Source organism: Mauremys reevesii, linkage group 11, assembly GCF_016161935.1.
Source record: "Mauremys reevesii isolate NIE-2019 linkage group 11, ASM1616193v1, whole genome shotgun sequence".
In the NCBI taxonomy this organism is placed as follows: Eukaryota; Metazoa; Chordata; order Testudines; family Geoemydidae; genus Mauremys; species Mauremys reevesii.
The window spans coordinates 13,502,918-13,525,084 of NC_052633.1; the positions used below are offsets into that span (position 1 = coordinate 13,502,918).

Here is a 22,167-nt window from a genome sequence, read left to right on the forward strand (position 1 = left end):
TCCCTGGCTCCTCAGCGTGTCGCGTCCAGGAGCGGCCCTGGACAGCGCTGCAGCGGCATTGCTCCAGAGGGACCTGAGCTCCTCCCGCTCAGAGCCGTGTGGTAAGGGGGCGAGGCTGCAAGCTCTGGGCTGAGCGGCGGGAGCTCAGGCCCCACTGGAGCTATGCCACTGCAGTGCTGTCCAGGGCTGCTCCTGGATGCGGCTCGCTGAGGCTCTGGGGGAGGGGGGAGGCGGGGGTAAGTGGCATGGTAAGGGGACCGGGGCATTGGATAAGGGGCAGAGAGTCCCGGGGACAGTCAGGGGACAGGGACGGGGCAGAGGTTTGGGTGGGGGGGCGGTCAGGGGACGGGGAACAGGGGGCTGGATCATGGGCATTCCGGGAGTCTGTTAGGACTTGGCGGGGGGATGGATAGGAGTCAGGGCAGTCAGGGGACAGAGAGCGTGGTGGGGTGGTGGTCAGGTGGTGGTTGGGAGGTCTCAGGGGGGGCGGTCAGGGGACAAGGAGCAGGACGGGTCGGGGATTCTGAGGGGGGCAGTTGGGGGGCAGGAAGTGGGTGGTAGTTGGACAGGGGGCAGGGCCAGGCTCTTTGGGGAGGCACAGCCTTCCCTACCCTAAAGCTCATTCAGCAGTTTGAGGCTTGCAGTCAGCTATTTAACACAAAGAGCCAAGCTGTTATCTTTTCCCTTAGGGCTACCATCCCTTTCACTTCTCAAATGCCAAATTATAGTCTACATTTAATTTCAGTGCCATAGGGAGATTCATGTCAGGGGAAGGTAGCTTCATTTAAAATTAGCCACTTTAGATTAACAGTAATAGAGCCAAGAGAGCCATGCAGGAGGGATCACATGAGAAGAGCAATATCCTACACCACCTACCTCCTTCCCAACCCTACCAAGGGAGACCACCCCCCTCCCCTGCATTCCCTGAGACTCCAGAGGGGTTAATTCAGTGGCAAGCAGCAAATATTTGGCCACACACTTCTGAAACCCCAAACCATGTTCAGGTTTTGGCAGACTAATTTCAGCTTTTCAATTAAAAAAAACCACAACACATTTTGAAGGAACTGTGATTTTTGTCTGTGATTTTTTTCTGCTTTTTAAAAACCCCTAGTTTTCAATCCAAAAAATGTTTTGATGGAAAATATTTGTACAACCCTTTTGATGAGCTTTAGTGCCTTTTAGCACTAGCTGATGCTGAGAACCAGTGATACCTTGTAAAAGTGACTTGAAAAGAAGTTTTCTCAAAACTGGATTTGTGCTGAGATGCAGAAGGTTTTTAAATGTTTATTTTTCCCAGTGCCGCCCGGGGGGGAATGGGGGGGACAAGTGGGGCAATTTGCCCCGGGCCCCATGGGGGCCCCACAAGAATATAGTATTCTATAGTATTGCAACTTATTTTTTATGGAAGGGGCCCCTGAAATTGCTTTGCCCCAGGCCCCGTGAATCCTCTGGGCGGCCCTGCTGCTCAGTCCCTCCAGTCCTGGGAAAAACAGGAACCTGATGCTCCCTGCAGTGAGCCAATGCCCAGAGAGGCGGGAAGTGGGTATATCCTGGCTTTGCACACCCAACAAGCGGAGCAGTGGCAATTGTTATGTATAGGTGGGGATGTGGTAGCAAGGAACCAAAGGTCATCCTCCATTTTGGAATGTGGGGCTCTGGACAGCAAGGCTGCGGTGAACTGTAGGCTCTGGCTGCTTTTGTGTCAAGCAATGTTTCAATAAAATGAACTGACCTGATAAATGCAAGTGCTCTATGGCTTAATAAAGAGAACAATAGTCAGGAGTACAGCTGGAACTAAGCTGTGTCATGACAATGGTTGTCATAATGTATTCCTCTCGGAGGGCAAGAGGAAGGAGCTGGAGTGGATTGGGATTCTCTGAGATGGCACATTTTGTTCTCTGGTGCGATTCTGTAAACTGTGTGTTAGAAATCCCACTTTATTTTCACTATTTCAGCCTGTTTGTTTCCCTTATGCATTCTTCTCATCTTGGTCAATGAAAATCTATAATGTTTATTTCACTTTTGTTTATAGCCAGTTTCACTTTCACATGCTTAGTCCTGCCCTGTCTGGGTGTGTAGCAGTGCAGAGTGCGTTTACTGTTTTAAAAACAGTCACCATTGAAATTTAAAGCACAAATCATGGAAATCAGATGTCTATTAGTTTGGCAAAAGATTGTTTTTAAAAAAATCTAATTTTAAGACATTTGAGTTTATCGTTTCCTTTTAATCTCAAAATCTGATTTATTGTCATTGAAAAACATGCTTGTGATATTACATTTTAAAAAAAAAAGATTGTGTGCAGAGAGAAGTAGAGGACAAAGGGAAATTGGTATGTGGATTAATGTACCCGATATGAGCCCTGAGGAAGGTGTTTTACCTGCAGAATCGGAGAGTATAAGGCATAATCCACTGAATGAGAGTAAAATGAATATACTTTTTTTCTGAACACTTTCAGGGAATAATAGAAGATGGGGGAAAAAAGGGAGCTGTTTTTCTCTTCCCTGCAGATCTGATCTACGTATATTTTCTATGCCTGGCCCTCTACACATTGTTACCTTGACGAGTAAATGTACATTATACACTGAGTTTTCCCTTCTGCTGGCTTTTATGTGGAAGGAAAACACCAATCATTTGGGACTCATGGTTCAGAGAACACTGAGGTTTCACAGACTGAATATTAATGGAGGTGAATATTTGTTTCCTGCTAATATATCAGACTCATATCCTTTGCCTTCACAAACATTTTAATCTAGCTTGTAAAGAATTAAACTTTTCACATTCTAATAGGTTTGCTTCCTTTTTCTACTAGAAACATGCACTCTTTCTCCTTAAAAATAAATAAATAAAATAAACAACAAAAACCTAACAAGCCAAGTCAGAGAAGCAGCCACCTCTGACTCTTGTCTCCTCAGAGGAGTCTTCCCATCTGCTTTCCACCACCCAAACATCTGTTGTCATGGTTGTGTGAACATCATCCCTCCTCCCTCAATGAGGGAGGGTTTTCAGATCTTTTCATTAAAATCTATACTTTAAAAAAAAAATGTCAGCTGGATATAGGGAGGAAAATTCTCGTGAATCCATGTTATTGGGCTGCCAGGTTGTGTTTATTTCAGAATGAAAACCACTGTGGGTAATATCAATCTGTTTCCTCTCCCATCAGATACTGATGAAGAAGATTATACCTCATGGGTGGGAAGTAACCATGGCATAGAGTTGGCCAGGGATTTTTCATCAAAATTATTTTTTGGCTAGGAAACAGTTTCCACAAAATCCAATTTTTCTTTAGACTCATAGACTTTAAGGTCAGAAGGGACCATTATGATCATCTAGTCTGACCTCCTGCACAATGCAGGCCACAGAATCCCACCCATCCACTTCTATAACAAACCCCTAGCCTATGTCTGAGTTATCGAAGTCCCCAAATTGCGGTTTGAAGACCTCAAGCTGCAGAGAATCCTCCAGAAAGTGACCCATGCCCCATGCTGCAGAGGAAGGTGAAAAACCTCCAGGGCCTCTGCCAATCTGCCCTGGAGGAAAATTCCGACCCCAAATATGGCAATCAGTTAAACCCTGAGCATGTGGGCAAGACTCACCAGCCAGCACCCAGGAAAGAATTCTCTGTAGTAACTCAGATCCCAACCCATCTAACATCCCATCACAGACCACTGGGCATACTTACCTGCTGATAATCAAAGATCAATTGCCAAATTAATTGCCAAAATTAGGCTATCCCATCATACCATCCCCACCATAAATTTATCAAGCTTAGTCTTAAAGCCAGATATGTCTTTTGCCCCCACTACTCCTCTTGGAAGGCTGTTCCAGAACTTCACTCCTCTAATGGTTAGAAACCTTCATCTTTGTGGGGTGGAGGGGAAGGTTTTTGAATCAAGAAAATAATTAGTTTGGGGTCCCTTTGATAGCAATTTGTGTCTGCCTCAGCTACTGAAATGCTTCATAGCAGTTATAGCCAGGGTGTCTCATATTCCCTTTCATCCCAGTGGGGTTACCCCTGTGGTTGAACTGTCATGGTGCTTTTATGGGAGTCCCATGACCAGAGTGCACCATGGGAGATGTAGTCCAGTCAGGGAGTCCGCCCATAAAGGAGAGCAGGGGTATGAAGCAGTATGCAGCTGTGGGGAACAAGATTAATGTTGAAGTGAAAGCAGTGAATGTAGAATGTCAACACCTGGTTCAGGTCATTCCTTAAGGTGTTTTCTATATTATGGGGACCACAGAGAGAGCTGAACAGTAAGAAGATAGCACAGCAAAATTCAGCGGAGGGATAGATCCACTTCTTATGTCCCGATACCAGACTAGCACAGATTTTTGTGCAGATGGGTGGTGGAGTTATGGAAAATGGCAGCTTTGTGTGTGAGTGGTGAGAGGTTAGAGCTCCGCCTAGTCTTGGTTTGAATTATACAGAAATTCATATGACATGGTCCCTTCTGACCTTAAAAACTAGGAATCCTCATTGAAATTAAGGGAAGTCTTTCTAGCGACTTCAGTTGGAGTTGGATCAGATTCTGAGCAGGCTGGTGAGAACTGCATCCAAATTGGCACTGCTTGGCCTCCTGGATGGCAGGGTCAGCCGACATGGTCCAGGATTGCCGGTGCGCCCAGAGGTTCTCTCTCCAGAACTGCTGAAGCACACTGAGGAGGCAGAAAGGGGTAAATGGCACAACTGCTACCCAAACATAACACACCAACTGAGTGTGTAATAAAGGAATTCACTAACAAGTACTGTAAAACTGGCTCCTTTCAGAAGTATTGTGTGTTCCCTAAAACTATAAAAACAACCCCCCATACACACATTGTTTGGAACACCATGTGCAATGACGGCTAAAAGGGTTGAGTTTTTCACTAGATTGGAAGTACTTGCATTGATGATGCTATTTATTATTAGTATTACTGTAGCACTTAGGGGCCCTGTAGTCAAGGACTAGGATCACATTGTGCTAGGTGCTGTACTAACACAACAGAAAGATGCCACCGAGATCTTACAATCTAATCTACATTGATATTTATCTTGAAGAATGAAAAGTAGGTCTTTTTTAAAATATAAATTAACTCAACTGATTGCTGTTGGAATTAGCTCCTCTCCCCCAATATTAAATGCTCTGAACTAGGATTGCCAGGTGTCTGGTTTTGGACTGGAACGCCTGGTTGAAAAGGGACCCTGGCGGCTCCAGTCAGCATTGCTGACTGGGGCGTTAAAAGTCCAGTCGGCAGTGCAGCAGGGCTAAGGCAGGCTCCGTGTGGCTCCCGGAAGCAGCGGCACATCCCCCCTCTGGCTCCTACATGTAGGGACAGCCAGGAGGCTCTGCGCACTGCCACCACCCAAAGCGCCAGCTCTGTAGCTCCCATTGGCTGTGGTTCTTGGCCAACGGGAGCTGCAGGGGAAGCACCTGGGGACAGGGAAGTGCGCAGAGTTGCTTGGCTGCATATCTGCTTAGGAGCCAGAGGAGGGATGTGCCGCTGCTTCTAGGAGCCGCCTGAGGTAAGTGCCACATGGAACCTGCATTCCTCACTCCCTCCAGTGCCCCAGCCCCCTGCCCTCTGAACCCCTCGATCCCAGCCCGGAGAATTATCCTACACCCCAAACCCCTCATTCCCAGCCCAAGCCCCACCCCAAAGCTCACACCCCCAGCCGGCTGTGGGAGTGGTACTGAATGTGACCTGTTTCCACTAATGATGTCCAAAAGGATGCATTATGAATAGATGGAGGAATGTTCTAGGTGAAATTTGTTCTGGTCACATATACACCAGTCCTGGAATAGAGGTAGTTACAAACAGCATGCAGGACCATCCCTTCTTTCAGGAATCTCAGCCTGCTTTAGGGGCACTCTGCCTCAGAAATGGACTCCAATTACAGACCAAGACAGCATAGCACCTGCTTCACAGCCTTGTGCATAACAAAACTAACAGCAGCACGTCTTCCCAATCTTCACACAATTGTCCATATTTTCTCCTAGTATGTAACAATGCCATCTGTTGACATTTGTCATAACAACATCTTATTATGTATGTCTATATTGAACCAACAACCAGGAGATTCATGGTGGAGGTTAAAACTCTTAGCATAACAGATTTGTTTAGAGTTCCTACACAAAAGCATAGCTCAAGTGCTAGTCCTGTCCTTTGGCAGTGAGGGAAGGAAGCTTACTGGCATATCTTGTATTCACTGGTAAGACTAGAGAGAAAGGCACCTCCCAACATACATTCCTAACCCAGTTCAGTTTGCAAACCGGGTTCTGCTCTCGCCTGAGTCCTCAGCTAAAAGGAGCTGCTGTAAACTATCCCTCTAACCTCCAAAATAAATTTAAGGGATGCAATGTTTTCTGGGCAAAAATGATTTTTAATGGAGCTGGTGAATGTTGATTTTTTTCCATCTAAAGTGTTCATGAGAATTTTGAACTTCAGCTGCCAAAAAGTGGGGCAGGAGGGCGTTATTGTGAATGCCCTCCCCTTCCCCCATTTTTCCACCAGCCTTGGAACTCCTCCGAAGTTTTTGAAATTTGGAAAAACTTAAGTGCCTTGCTGAATCACAGTGATAATCAGTCAATTTACACCTGTTGTTTGTGTGGGCTTTTCACCTGGCAACAAGGAAAATACATTTTAAAAACAGGAAAATTTGATTATAAACTACAAAAATGGGCAGGTATAGTTTTTCGTTCTTGAAACTGCTTTTAATTTGTTGTTTTTTGTTTTAATTGACTAGATTCCAAGTTGACAGTGCCCCTCTAAATGTATCTAAACATTCAGTACATTCCTAGGGCATCAGCAGTGCAACACAAGTATAATAATAAAATAAATAGAAGTATATATTTAGTATTGTTTTAAGTTAAAAAAAAATAATCAAATGAGTGGTGGGAGAGATGTTTTTCAGGAAATTTCTGTTTAAAGCAAAATCAGCTTCTGAGATTTTGTAAAACAAACTGTTCTGGTTAAATTGAAAACCTCTGAAAATAAAGATGTATCTTGAAATTGCTGAAAGCCTTCTAATGATAATGAAGCCAGTGTCCCAGGATATAAAACAATGTTGCATAGGGCTATTGTACTATACATAGGCTTGGAAGGATTCGATCTTTATTGGTAAATGTTGGCAAACATCCATTTCACCATGCAAACACCCTCTGATGACAAAAATGTTTACACATAGGTAGGGAAAGAAAAATGCTACGTGAGAACTTAGAGTCAAAATCCAGTGACTTCGACTTTTGAATTAGGCTTGTTACAAATGGACTAGCGAATGAATAATGAACAGGAATAATTCCTCACTTTAAGGATATTTACTTTGTATACTTTGACATGGGATGTTAACAGTTTTAAAGGTTTATGAAGCTTTAACTTTTTGAATTCAGTGTCTACTGCCATTAAATAATTGTCTGACTTCCCCATAATCGGGGGGGAGGCAAGTGGGGCAATTTCCCCGGGCCCCCCAGGGGCCCCGTGAGCCGCTCCGGGTTTTCAGCGGCACTTCGACGGCGGGCCCTTCACTCGCTCCAGGTCTTCGGCGGCAGGTCCTTCAGTGCAGCAGAAGCCTTGAAGCGAGTGAAAGACCCGCCGCTGAAGTGCTGCCGAGCGGTGAGTACAAGCGCTGCAAGCAGCGGAGGGGGGAAAAAAAACCCGTGATCGGCGGCACTTAGGCTGCTCTACCGCCGCCGCTTCATTCTTCGGCGGCAATTCAGCGGTGGGTCCTTCCCTCCGAGAGGGACCCGCCGCTGAATTGCCGCCGAAGACCCGGCCCTGCCCCAGGCCCCCTGAATCCTCTGGGTGGCCCTGCCCATAATTTCATGCAGCTGTGAAAATTTAAATCAATAAAAACAGAAAAATGGTTAAAAATAAACATTGATGATATCAATTGAAATAAAAATAATAATACCCCCCCACAATTCTACCAAGCTTAAACACTTCCCAACATAGCTAAATTCATTGGGCTATCATCAAATTCCTGTAATGACACAGTGATCTGTTTGGATGCTGAACAGATTTTGAAATTGCTCCAGAGCCTTTTTAGTAACTTCACTTGCAATATAAGGATCTGACTTTAATGGGACAGTATTAGGACAGAATATGCAAAGCAAATAACCCACCAGTCCAGTAGCCAACATTACATCTCTTGTCTATTACATATTTCTTATTTTTATTAAGTTAATTAAAACATTTGTGCTCCATGGGGCATAAAAATAGGGCAACTGCTTCTTAATACATTGGGAATTGAAAATGTCCAAGTCCCACAAATCTGTGCTGCTTTTCTTTATAACGGTAAATGTTTGATTTGAGGGGGGTTACCAGTGGAGTTCAAGGGTTAGTTTTTTGGGTCAATTTATTTCAAATCTATTTATCGCTGACTGGAACCAAGAGTAGGAGTGGGCTGATAAAGTTTGCGGATGACAAGAAGGGAAAAAAAGATCAGGAATCCTCGGAGGGATTTGGATGACCTTTATAGCTGGAGTATTGAAAACAAAGGATGAAATGAGAGTGAGAAGAGTGTAAGGTAGGGATGACTGAGGATGACTTACAAGAACTTTAGTTATAAGCTGTGGGGGAGGAAGGGAGGGAGGAGGGAGAGGGGGGAGGGGAGGAGGAGGAGGAGGATGTGGATGAGTAGGCATATGGATGTTAAATGTAAAATGCAAAATAAAATGTGCATTAAAAAAGGTATTTCTAGTAGTATTAAGTATAGGCTAGTCCCGTTATATAGTGCGTTAGTATAACCTCATTTCATTGGAGTATTGTGATATTTTGTGCAGTTTTTTAGTTAAGTGTTGTTTGTTTAGGAAGAATGACTGGAAAGTGGCCACTAGAATGATCAAGGAGAATGAAGCCGAATGAATGAAAGATGAAAGGAGACTTGAGTTTGTTTGTTGTTTTTAAAGAATGATAAGAGAAGAATGATAAGAGGAGATGATATAACTCTTTAGATATATCAGAGGGATAATAGAGGAGGAATTTCAGAGGCAGCATTGCACTAAGGTGACACGAGGACATACGGACATAAAGTCATTCAGTCAGAAATTGAATTGAAAAATGATTAATTCTAACCATCACCATCAGAGGATCTGGGAGGAACAGCTGGAACAAAAAAGGAAAAAAAGGACCTCCAAAGGACCTCCATTAATTAAGCTAGATAAGTTTATGGAGATTATGAGGATGGATGGATAGATAGGATAACTGGTCAAGTCAGTCAATAACAAAGTGCCACTGGTGTAGTGTACAATGGGTCAATGATAGGATATTGTTAGTTTTTTCAGAGGAGAGTCTCTGGAGAGTCTTGCTCGCATTGCTCGGGGTTCTATGCCCCGCCATATTTGGGGAGAAGGAATTTTTTTCAGGTGGGATTGGGGGTGGGCCCTGGAGGTTTTTCCTCTCTCGAAGCATGGGCAGGGCGCTTCGCTTTTAGGAGTGGGTGGATCGTATGTGTGGCCTGCATCTTGCAGGAGGTCAGACTAGATGATCATAATGGTCCCTTCTGATCTTGAATTCTATGATTCTATGATTCTATGATTGTATACATATCATTGTTAACGCACATATTTTTATTATGGTAGTGACTGGAGGCCTATTCAGGAACTGGCCCCATTGCACTGAATAATCTATGTGCACATTGCTTTAAGCAGGGACTGTCTAATACTATGTGCAATTTAAGACCCTGATCCTGCAAAGAAATGTGCACATACATAAAATCAAGCATGTGAGTAGCCCCTTGATTTCAGTCACTTAAAGTTAAGCTTATGCAGAAGGCTTTGCACGATTGGAGTCTAAATAGACATGATAGATAAACAATAACTGACAGACAACGTATAAGGGATTCTGCAAGTAGCTCCATGCAGATGAACTCCTGTGCCACTTGAAGCTCTGCTGAAATCAGCAAAGCTCTTTGCAGATGTAGAGATGCTCCCATTCAAAGCTGCTTGCCCAGCTGGGACCAATTAGAACTGGTTGAGATACTTAAAGGATTGGGGAGTATTTCTGGTCCAAAAAAAAAAAGTCTATTTACTTTGTCTACCTTTTTTTGTCTTTGGGGGTGGGGAGGGCAAGTTGTGCCTTTTTAAAAAAATGTTTTTTAATCCAAAATGTTCTCAAATGTGATCAAGGTGGTCATCACAATTTTTCATTTGATTCAAGCCATGTTTTCAGTCAATCAAATATTTGGTAACCCATTTTGATAACAGTTTTGACAGTGTTTTTGATAAAAGTTGGGGAGTGGAGTCAGATAAAATGGGTCAATTTCGAACGCTTAAAGAAGGGGAAAAAAAGTTTAATTTTATTTCAAAAATTGGTCTTACTTAGTTAAAAGTGCAAAACAAAAATTGTTTTGTTTAACTCCTCCAAACCAAATTTCTTGTCCTTTTCCCTGTCCTATGCACAGATGTCCCAGCCATCTTTTCTGCTAAAATCTGTTCCTGTTAACCTGCCAATCCCAGAAATAGCTTCTTTTCCCATACAAAATGCTATTTGTGCTGACATGTGTGTTCTCTCATTGCTGCCTGGATTTATGTGATGACACAGTTTCAGAACCAGAATCTAATCTCAGATATGAAATGTACCACCACATATTTCAACAAGAAAGTACCCCTTAAAATATCAAACTTGAATGCATACTCAATAATGCAGGTTTTAGAAAGCACCTTGTCACTGACATTAGATGCTGGCCCTTGATTTCTGCTGTTCAAACTAGCATCAGTGTATAAATTTAACATTAACTGTACAAGTTCTTATACATCATTTGTTTTCAGCTGAGTAACTGAAATCTCAATTGTAGCATAGTAGCGTTGGCCAATGCTGTGGAAATCATAAACATCTCATCATTTAAAGGGAAAATATTTCTAATGTGGATTTTGCTTCTGTCTCTTTCAGTCTATCCGAGAAGTCACGGGATACGTCCTGGTAGCTTTGAATCAGTTTGAGTACCTCCCGTTAGAGAACCTACGCATCATTCGTGGGACAAAACTCTACGAGGACCGGAATGCCTTGGAGATATTTCTTAACTACAAAAAGGATGGTAATTTTGGACTCAGGGAACTTGGCCTGAAGAACTTGACTGGTAAGGAAAACACCTATAAATAGCTGATTGGTCATAGTGGCAGCTGAGTTTGCTGACTATTACACAGATGCCTTCGGATACTAGCATTATAGAGGGGCCACATGTGTACCTAGATAGATAGGCATGTTGAAAATTGTATGCAGTTAAAAGATTTATAGATTTGTCTAATCTAGTTACCTTTTTGGTGCCAAGTAATAGTATTACTTTTAGAGTGGTAGCTGTGTTAGTCTGTATCAGCAAAAACAACAAGGAGTCCTTGTGGCACCTTAGAGACTAACACATTTATTTGAGCATAAGCTTCTTGGGCTAAAACCCACTTCATCAGATGCATGGAGTGGAACACACAGTAGGGAGGTATAAATACACAGCATATGAAAAGATGGGAGTTGCCTTACCAAGTGGGGTGGTCAGTGCTAATGAGCCAATTCAATTAAGTTGGAAGTGGGCTATTTTCAACAGTTGACAAGAAGGGGTGGAAATCACTTTTGTAGTGCTAATGAGGCCAGTGTAAACAAGGTAGCCCATTTCAAACAGTTGACAAGAAGGTGTCAGTATCAGCAGGGAGAAATTAGTTTTTGCAGTGACTCATCCACTCCCAGTCTTTATTCAGGCCTAATTTGATGGTGTGCAGTTTGCAGATTAATTCCAGTTCTGCAGTTTCTCATTGGAGTCTGTTTTTGAAGTATTTTGTTGAAGAATTGCAACTTTTAAGTCTGTTATTGAGTGTCCAGGGAAATTTAAGAGTTCTCCTACTGGTTTTTGAATGTTATAATTCCTGATGTCAGATTTGTGTCCATTTATTTTTTTGTATAGAGATTCTTTGGTTCTGATACAATATCTTGTGATTTCACAATCCAAAGGATGGCGTTGGCTAGAAGGAATAGTCCAAATTATAGTATTGACTAGAAGGAATTAACCTATAAAGAAAGGTTCAATGGCTGGAAATGTAGATATGAAACAGGTTTCAAAAAGCAGGGCCAGATTTTCAGCCAGTGTAAGTTGGCATAGCTGCTCTGAAGTCAACAGAGCCGCACCAGTTTACCCCAGCAGTGATCAGGACTGCTGTGTTTCAGTGGATACTACCAAACAGCATATGCCCTGGAGAGAGTGAGAGCTCTGGCTAAAATACAACTGTTTGGTAATATCCAACCAAAATATAGCGTGTTTGTGTGCACGCTTTCTCTCTCTCTCTCTCTCTCTCTCTCTCTCTCTCTCTCTCATTCACACACACACACACACACACACACACACACACACACACACACACACACACACACACACACACACACACACACACACACACACTTACTTTAGGTAAAGCATTTCCTTTATTCCCGCTAATGCTTTTGCTTCTCTTTCAACTCTAGCTTGTGTGAAGCAGAAATATTTTTGAAAGAGCAGATGAGCTTTCACTAAGTTATGTTTCAAAGCCAGATGCACATTAGTGGCTTTATGATGATCAGTTATCCATTACTTATTGCTTCTGATGCAGTTTTCTTGTTGCAAAAATGTCTTCAGAATTGGCACTGTGGCCCATTTTCTTTTTTTAAATTGGTGAATATGGGGCCATATCCTGAGGTGGTGCAAATTAGCCTAGCTCAATAGAGCTGTGACCATTTACGTCCGCTCAGGGTCTGGACTTTGGTGTCTGAGATTGAAAGTCAGATTGGTAACCCTGGTAGCTGCTGTGCAGACTTTTCCAGAGAGTTCATTCAAAGCCACCTTATTTATCATTGGTACCTCATGAGGAGAGGTTACCAACTGTGATCATTTTATACCACACTCTGGTGGCTTTGTGACATGGAGTCTCTCTGCTAGTGGCTAAATGCAGACCACAAACTGTAACCCCAACTGGATTTGACATTTGGCCCTCAGTACAAAAAGGTGTAGTTGAACCTTTTTGAACTGAGTTTAGGCACACCCATCCCCAGTTCAAGCCTTTTTCTGTGTTGTATAACACATGGGTGCCAATAGCTCCCTTTTGTTCATATCTAGCTGGGTTGTACAGCTGTGCTTGAAATTAGCAGATGCTTTTAAAAAGACAAAAAGATGACTGATTTGACCTAGCAATTCACAAATGTCCCCGTTATTGTTATATTACATGCTATATCCTCATACTGAGCTACAGTGGCATTCTGGAAACATGGGCAACATTTTTTTTCCAAATGACTTATGAGCATAAATCACTTAGGCCCAGATTTTTGAAGCTACATAGACTCAAGTGTCTACATCCTTTTGAAAACATGTAGGCTCCTAAATCTGCTAGGCACTACGATGCTGAGTGCAGCCATGCCTAAATAGCTTTAAAAATCTGGGCCTAAGGTACTTAGGAAAACTGACTTTGAATCATGCTTAAGGAGCCTCAGTCACTTCTGAAACTGGAAGTTATGCTCCTAAGTCACTTGGGCACTTGGAGCATTTTCCCCCATGATCTGCGGACCACCCCCATCACTCTGTTCTGCATTATCCTTAAAGCGACCTATTTCAGGCAAATATAGAGACACATAAGAAATAAAGCATATTGTGGTTTACACAAGAGTGCACTACATTGGGTGCATTGCAAAGCATGAGACAGAAAAACCATTTACTTTCCACCTGTGGAGGTATGTCATCAGCACCCTAGTAATCTGTAACTTGCTATGATTTATTGCTAACAGAATTTGTTTTCTAGCTACAAAAGAGAATCCGACACATTAAAATATATATTGTTAAAACCCCTAAATAACACTGCAGTTCTATAAATAGCTCCTAGAGCGCAAACAATCAGAGTTCATTTGCAATACCAGGCAGCATTAGGTTGTAAATGAGGGCAGAAAGAGCTTAACAGCCCATCTTTTAAGTAACTGGGCTCCCTTTGTGGTGCTAATACCTCTGCAGAGGGTAGGCTTGAAACATAGACAGTAACACTTTCCTGTGGCTTCTCAGCCCCAATATCAGATCCTATACAATACACACGTCTTTTCAGCAATGATGTCCCTGCCAGAGTGAGTTGGGATGCAACTGTGGCATTACTCATCTCATCAACCAGATAATGTGTTGATTGAGTTCTCTGTTATGCCCATCACCCAGATGTCTGGGGGCTTCCCTTAGTCCCTGAAGCCCTACATCTATTTTTCTCCTATTCCCCACCTCCCAATTTACCCTTCCTTTCTCTCCAGTCCTAGGATTCTTCCAACCCTTCTGATATAAGATGTTCATCCAGATGGTCTGTAGCTTCATATAACTTAGGGTATGTCTACACTGCACGAAAAGATGTGTTCAACCCCCTTCTGCCCTATAGGCTTTAACTTGAGCTGCTAACCTGGGTTAACAGCCAAATTGCTATGTCTTAAATGCTATTTTAACCGACGTTAGCGAATGCAGGTTACCTAACCTGAATTAAGAACACACCTTTTGTTTTTGTTTTGCACTATAGACATACTCCTAGACTAAAGAGCATTTGTACCAGACGGTAGAGGGGTTGGGTTTTTTAACAGACATTTAGCCATGGCTTTGCTGGCTCGTAGGGTGAAACAGCTGCTGTTTTAAGTTCCCAGCTCAGGATTTCATTCCTGAACCAGCTGCCATGCTCCTGTTCACTGTTTATTTGACTCAGAGACATTCCTTGTAAAGGCCACTTTTATATGTCTGGCACAGCATCAAATCTATGCAGTAAATAATTTCATTTTCCTTTCTTTCAAATAAGCCTGATAACACTACTCTTAGCTCAGCCTCTGGCACTTACCTATTATGGAGTATTGGTGATTGGATCCACATCATCTGACTTAGGTTTCTACAAACCCTCTCTTGGAATTTGTTGCTCAAGATTTGTCTTTGTCTCTAGGAAGAAAAATGGCTAGCCCCATTAACTTTTACCCTTGTAGCAACTTGCATGGAATTTGGAGGGAGGAGCATAGGTTGCAGGCGGGAAGAATTTGGAGGAGGCACTAGGAGGTCGTTCTGGGTGCACATGGTTAGAATGCTAGCTGCAGTTGCATCATCTCTGTAAATAGTTCTCTTAATAAACAGCCAGTTTAGTTTTACAAGCGTGGAGTCCTTTCATGTTATTACCCTGGATTTGGTATGTGAAATAAGACTAGCCTTCTCTAAGTGCTTAAAAACAGTTTCCTGGGGCTGAAGATGGACTTCTGCTTACTTCCAGATAATCAAAATATTGTCTAGATAGCACATGGCCCATTGCCATTTGGAATACTGCTGATGCATTGGCTATCTTTTCTCATAACCAGCTTCCTACTGTAAATACCATCTCCAGAGCACACTAATATTTAACACAAATTTGCTAACCTCTTCAGCACAATTTTAGAATACATACTATTCTTTCTAGCTGTGCAAAACTAACCTGGGGTTGTGGAAGTGGATGACATGACACCTTTCAGGGTTGGATTAGCTGTGAGCTTCTGTCTACACAGACTGTAAGTAAGATAAAATACTTACTGGTACGGGGGCCCACCTCCAGGCGGAAGGGGCAGGGCTAGGGGGTCAGCATCCCCCAGCCAGCCCTTTAGCGCTGCCTGGCCCGCGCTGCCTGGGCTCTTGCCATGGTCGCGGTGGCAGCCGGGAGCCCTGGGCCCTTTTAAATCACCGGGCCCCTGGGCAGCTGCCCCTTTTGCCCCCCCCCGTCAGTGGCTCTGGGGGTGGGGGAGGGGTAGCAACGTTAAAGCCCTGCCACAACAGTGCTTTAACATTGGCTGTGTATGGGCCGATACCAGTGGCCAGTTCTTACCGTTACGCCATACCGGCCTATACTGGCCCACTTTCACCTCTGTGTCTACATATCCCAGCAGCTCCATATCAAAGTCAGAAAGAATCATCGTAACCCCAGTCTTGTATTTAATTTAAGATGAAATTATCCCGACCAGTGCCAGTTCCTGAAGCTTCTGCTTCGTTGCAGATTTCAACAGATTGAACCTTGCACGGTACAATTATTCTAGCTAATTAAAGCCTGGGTGTAACCCTCTGAACGACATGTAAAACTGGTGAAGCGCTCTTTATTGGATTTCTGCCCTGTGCAAACAGTTAAGGCATTTTTTTTTCTGTTTGTGCAGTGCCTACCTCAGTGGGGGTCCTGGTCTGGGAATGAGATTCCTAGATGTTACTCATCATATCATAACTGCTGAGGATGCTCCCACCTCTAGTGACAGATGTGGACTCAAGCTTTACAATCCCATTCTTTCCACCAGGGCATGGATGCCCCCAGCAGACTTTGAGACTGCGTGCTCAGTGCTGTACCAGATACACATGCAAACACAGGCCCCTGCCTTTAGTAACCGAAGGCGCCGCTCCCTCCTTTTAGTGTGGCCACAGACCGAAACCAAGTCCCATAACTGCATCCCTTTCCCACATACAAAGACAGTATTTTCGGTTTTTCTAACCAAGTATTGTGTTCTTTTCAGTATGCTGTCAACAGCTGTGTTTTTATTGTCAGATCTGTGTCAAGAGCTATTTTATATTTGAACTTAACTTCAAGTGCTTTTGGTTTTGTACCTTATCTGCTATATTCAAATGATACATGCAAGTGCCCTGTTATATTCTACATTTATACCCCCCAAAAGGGCTCAATTCCACCATCAGTTGCCACTTAAAGTTTCCATTTACCTCAGCAGCAGTCCTGTCTGTGAAACGACAGTAGGATCAGTTCCTAGAAATGTGAAGCTGTTCCAGAAATCTGGGCTATAAAAACACATTTCTCACATTGGAATATAAAAATGTAATCACACACCTCTGAAATCTACAGTCAATTATTCCACATATGCATCAAAAGCAAGCAGATGTTATGCTAACAAACTGGCTGCTGCCATCTCAGCCGGGCTCCACTTGGAACCTTCATAATCTCTGCCAGGCACCCTTAAAATGAAACACAAGCTTAAAATATTGAACATATTATACAGTGTGGTATTAACAGGACTCACTCTGTGTAGCCCAAGACTATGCCTTCTCCTTCCATTCATTAGGAATGACCTATTGCAAATCATTTCTGACTTCACCGTGTAGCGAGGCAGTCAACCCTAGTTCATCCAATGAAAGGCATCATCAGTGCCCACACATGGGGTATTCTGTATATATCGAACAGCTGATGAACAAGTTCCATTGTGACATTTATCTTCATGAGTGAGGCTAGGCAAAAATGGAAGGATAATTCACAAGCGCCATACCTACTGTTGAGGTATCCCATATTTCCTTGTGTGAAGATAAATGTCATGACAGAGATCGGGTGTGATGAATTGGATAATCTACAAACGAGCAGTGGTTTTCCTTCTTGGCGTTTGGGATTGTAAATATGAGTCTGTAAAAACATGAATGGCTTAGAATCTGTAAAGAGTTTTAAATAGATTTTTGGAGTCATCAGTTAATAATAATACTCAGCTCTTCTGTAGTGCTTTTGATTAGCGGAGATCTCAATAACATATAAATGGCTTCCGAGTGCTGACTTGCATTTTCCTGTTTAGTCGTACTTTCTATTTATGCATCCTTGAAAAAATGTTATTGTTAAGATATCTGACTGAAAAAGTGTTAATACTTCATACAGTTAACATACAGCCTCAATTTTGATGGTTAAAACCTGGAAATCTAGCTTACAGAGGGGGTGAGAAGAGGGGAATAAAATTGTTTTATTTTGAAGGATTGGAAATGGATCCATTGTTAGGGGGTTTTTTTGGAGCTTTTATCATTTTTGTGAGTTGATTTAAACATTTTTGTTGAAAACATTGATGTATTTTGTTTATCGAAAAGTATGATTTCAGTAAATGAAGAATATCTAATAACCATTTTGATAAAACTTTTGATCATTTTTTCTATTAAACATTCCCCCCCAATTGAAAAATGCTTATTGCAAAAAATAAAAAATATTGACAATTTTCGGTGAATTTCAAACAAAACCAACAAACACACAACCTTTTTTTTAAAAAAATCAACTCTAGTTTCAGCCTCCCTACCCTACATGTATAAAAAACTTTAATGATTAGAAAGGGTGGCATTAAGTTGATGTCTGCTGCATCCAGTGGAGATGATGAACTGATCGGGAGGGTGTTTTACACTCACTTGGCGACCTGCTAATCTTGTCGGTTGTTCATCTGAAAATTCATTCCGGACATGTCAGTATTAGGATATTTCAGTGCACTGTGTGGAGTAGGCCTGCTGTTCCTGCTTCAAATGCTACTTCTGATATTATCTGATGCTAGTTCTCCTTCTTCTACCAGTGAGGTACTAGGATGTTTTGGGTTCCCCTGTCTGTTATCAGTACGAATAGTCCATTCATACTTGACCACTCAAGAACCCTTCTCGTCATCTTTGCAGTCTTGCTCAGCAGACACCTGTTGTCTCATCACTCCTCTCCAGTTCATCCTATTTTAGCCCTGTTGATCCTGATATCTGTCTGATAACTGGACTAGAGCCATGATGTAGATTGTTTGTTTTTTTCTTTTTTGGAATCCTTCTCTGACAAGTCAGTGTCAACCATTTTGCTATATCTATCAGAGGCCTTGGAGCCTAACATCTCAATTGTTCATTTTAACTGCAATCTTCGTCACTCAACAGCCTTAGCGTTTAATGTTTATAGCAGGACTACTCAGCATTGTGTGGCATCCAGACTACTAGTATAGGTCACTGACTTCTGGGTCCAATTTATGAATCCATAGAGTAGTCAACTATACTCCATGCTACTATATGCTACTTATTGTAAATTGCCTTCATGTCATATCAAATGTTGTTTTCTTTCCAAAGGAAATGCTATTCTTCATAGATACGGCTTTTTGAGGGATTATTTGTTTAGAAATCCAGCAGTGAGCTGTCAAAACCTGAGATGAATATCGTACAAATATTAATTTCCATGTGCAGCCTAAATAGATGTTTGTGTGTGTGCAGAAATATGCGCCGTAAGACAAACAAGCAAAAAGCCACCTCAGTTACAAAGTGAGTCACTCTGCATTGTTTGTGTTACCTCAGCTCTGCCTCCTTGTGTAATGTAATTGCAATACGGTCTGTAGCTGCTCAGTCACTGAGGCTTACTCTACACTTGAAGTTATATTTTCCTAGCTATGTCAGTCAAGAGTGTGGGGGGAAAACAGTGTAGATGCTCCAGTGTAGATGCAGCTGTGTCAACAGAAGAGGGCTTCTCTCAATGTCGCTAACGTCGGTCAGGGAGGTGGTATTCCTACCCTGACAGAAACTCCTTCTGTCTTGGTAAGCTGTGCCTATGATAGGGGGCCATAGCTATGCTGAACGAGACACCATGGCATTCCCTTACTAGTTATGCTGTATGACCTCTCCCTCATTCAGTGCAGAAGAGGGATGGTGTTCAGTGAATAAGGCAGTGGCTCAACATTTCTTTTTATCCTAGTTGTTCAGGGCATGGTCTCATGCCTACACTATCCAAACCTGAATGAGGGTTTTTACCCTGGTTTTCCAGGCTTTTCTGTAGTGATCAGTACTGTAGTTTCTCAGCCTCTCACATACCATGAATTTATCCTCACCTCCACTTCTGAGATCGGAAAGATTATAGACTGGATTTTCAAAATTGCTTAGTCTCAGGGTCAGATTTTCAGCAGAGCTCAGCTCACTGTATCCATGTTGGACACTGAGCACTTTTGAAAATCTTTCCTTTATTTAGGTGCCTAGATTGGAGCTGAGCTCCTTTTGAAACTTGGCCCAAAGTGACTTGCATATGAGTCACACGCAAGTATGTGGCACAGAGAGAAAGAAATAAAACACAGATCTCTTTGCTCACATCCAATGCCGTAACCACAAATCCGTCATCCTCTGCCAGCAGTCTCCTTCCTAATGTGCTACACCCCATAGAAATTGCTGCTGTGATCGCAGCTTAGGTGCAGATGCCATTCCAGCTTGTGACACCCAGACCACAACAGCAGTGAATGAGACTGGGATATTCTGGAGACCAGACCAATTCAGTATGCAGCCTTGCCCCCTTCTCTGTTCAGCAAGTGCAGTAAATAAAGGAGGGGCCCCGTGGGGAAAAGCAGTATGTTATCTGCCTCGGACTTCCTAGGTGACCTGGGTAATTCACTGAATTTCTCTGACCTCTCAGAGATGTTACTAGGATAAACAAATGTTTATGAGGGGTTTTTAAGTAAGCCACCAGAGCACACTCTGAAATGGGGCTGCTGAGGGGCCAAAATGGGCCTCCTGCATAACTTAGAGCAGCCCCAAAGACTGCTCTAAACTACAGCAATCTCTCCAGGGCTGCATGTGGATTGTGCCTCCCTCCTGAAACCCTCTAGCACCAAGGACTGTAGGCAAGCTCCTGACTCCAGCCTAATTCCCAGCATGCCCTGTGTGGCAAGGCCTGCGATTGGGGTCGGCACCACCATGTTGAATGATGGACACTTGACAAAATTACCATACTTAGTGATGGACATTGGGATGTGTGCATGTGTGTGTGCGTGTGGGTGGGGGGGTTATGTCATTCAGTCATTCCATTTTTTGAAAAATTACCACGGACCTCAACATTTTTACCATGGACACTTTGCTAACCCCTGCGAATGACAGGAACATGACCCTTTAACACCGTTCCTACACTGTTCTTGCAAGAGGGAAATTCTCCTTTGGTTCCTTTTGTGTTATTAACAGTAGTGGCATCTACAGGTCAGAGCAGGTGACAACACCAGCCCCCAATTTTTTTTCCATGTGGGGACATATGGACTGGAGGGACAAGAAGATAGAACTCTAAGATATCTTGTATAAGGAAGGTTTGAGGTTGAAGAACAGCTGCCAAAAATTACCTGCTGTTTTCTCTTACTTACGTCAAAAAGGACCAGAAATATTCACATGTAATATGCCACAGAAAGAGGCATATTTGATTTTATCAGACATAAGGACCCTATTTGGAACCATGAGAGATGCAGTCATTTCATTTCTAATTACATTAAAAAATGAGTTGTCCCATTCACTTCAATGGGCCCAGGATTTCACCCGTTATCTCTAAGGGTACTTCTGCACTACAGTTCAAATCCTGCATCTGGCCTGTGCCAGCTGGCTCGGGCTGTGGGACTGTTTCTTTGCAGTGTTGACTTCTGGGCTCAGACTGGAGCCTGGGCTCTAGGACCCTGCAAGGTGGGAGGGTCCCAGAGCTTGGGCTGCAGCCGGAGCAGGAACGTCTACACCACAACTCAGCAGTCCCCCAGGTGGAGCCAGCTGGAACGGGTGAGCTGTGCGCATCTAATTGCAGTGTAGACATATCTTAAAGGGTTAAAGGGTTTTATTGTCATTGCTATTGTCATGTGCACGTTCTTATATTTGGCATCCTGTTGATCAATGGCTCATGCACTGTCTGTTGATTTCAAGCCTGTTTCCTATTCTCAGCTCAGACTTTACCAGTCGAGGTACATGAACTTGTTGGAAAAGATTATGGCAAGTAGTAAAAGAATGATTGATTTATTGGCAAGTGTTTCCCCATTGAATATTCAGGGAATTCCATTGAGATTTGGGGTGTTCCAGATTATCTTCACCTCCTGCCCTCAGTCAGTATTTAATTTTTCAGGTCAAGTTTTCACATACGCAGCCATGTGCCACTATCGGATTGTAGGTTGTCTGAAACAATTTCCCAGAAATAACATGCAGGGATATCCATGACATCAGGGCCCCCATTACTGTGTGGGTCTTCAGTATCACACCGCAGGATAGCACACTAATCATAATGCCATATGGCCTTTCCTGCAACTGAAAGGGGTTTCAGAACTATGGGGAAGAGAAACTTGGCCAGATCCTCAGCTAGTGTAAATGGACAGTGCTCCCTTGACTTCAGAACACATTGGAAGCAGTGATTCAAATTGCCTTAGTGGATAACTTAATTCACACTTCAACTGATGAGTTACCTAGTACCTAACCCCCCTTCCCTCCTTCCCCCCCCCCATTATGCCCTTTTAAGGACACAGCAAGTAGGCCAGTCGCTGCAGATTAATTGCTACTAATGACAAATGACTCAGGTGCTCAGTTATGTTGTCACTGTGCTACCCTCTGCGGTTTTGAGGATTGAGTGCAGGGTTGTTAGTCTGGAGACCTAGGTTTTATTCCCAGTCATGTCGCTGACTCACTCTATAACTGTGGGCAGGTCGCTTCACCGCTGTATTTTCCCACCTATAAAATGGAGATAAGAATGTTTACCC

General features: G+C 43.0%; 1 protein-coding gene across 10 annotated transcripts in view; it reads left to right on the forward strand.

Moving 5' to 3' along the window:
* ERBB4 (erb-b2 receptor tyrosine kinase 4) overlaps nucleotides 1-22,167 on the forward strand; it is a 1,095,893-nt gene that overhangs the window by 661,810 nt on the left and 411,916 nt on the right. For all 10 annotated transcript variants that reach the window (XM_039494132.1, XM_039494133.1, XM_039494137.1 and 7 more), the window contains one exon: nucleotides 10,864-11,050. In XM_039494132.1, the coding sequence (XP_039350066.1) occupies nucleotides 10,864-11,050 (187 nt within the window). The remainder of the gene's footprint in view (nucleotides 1-10,863; nucleotides 11,051-22,167) is intronic.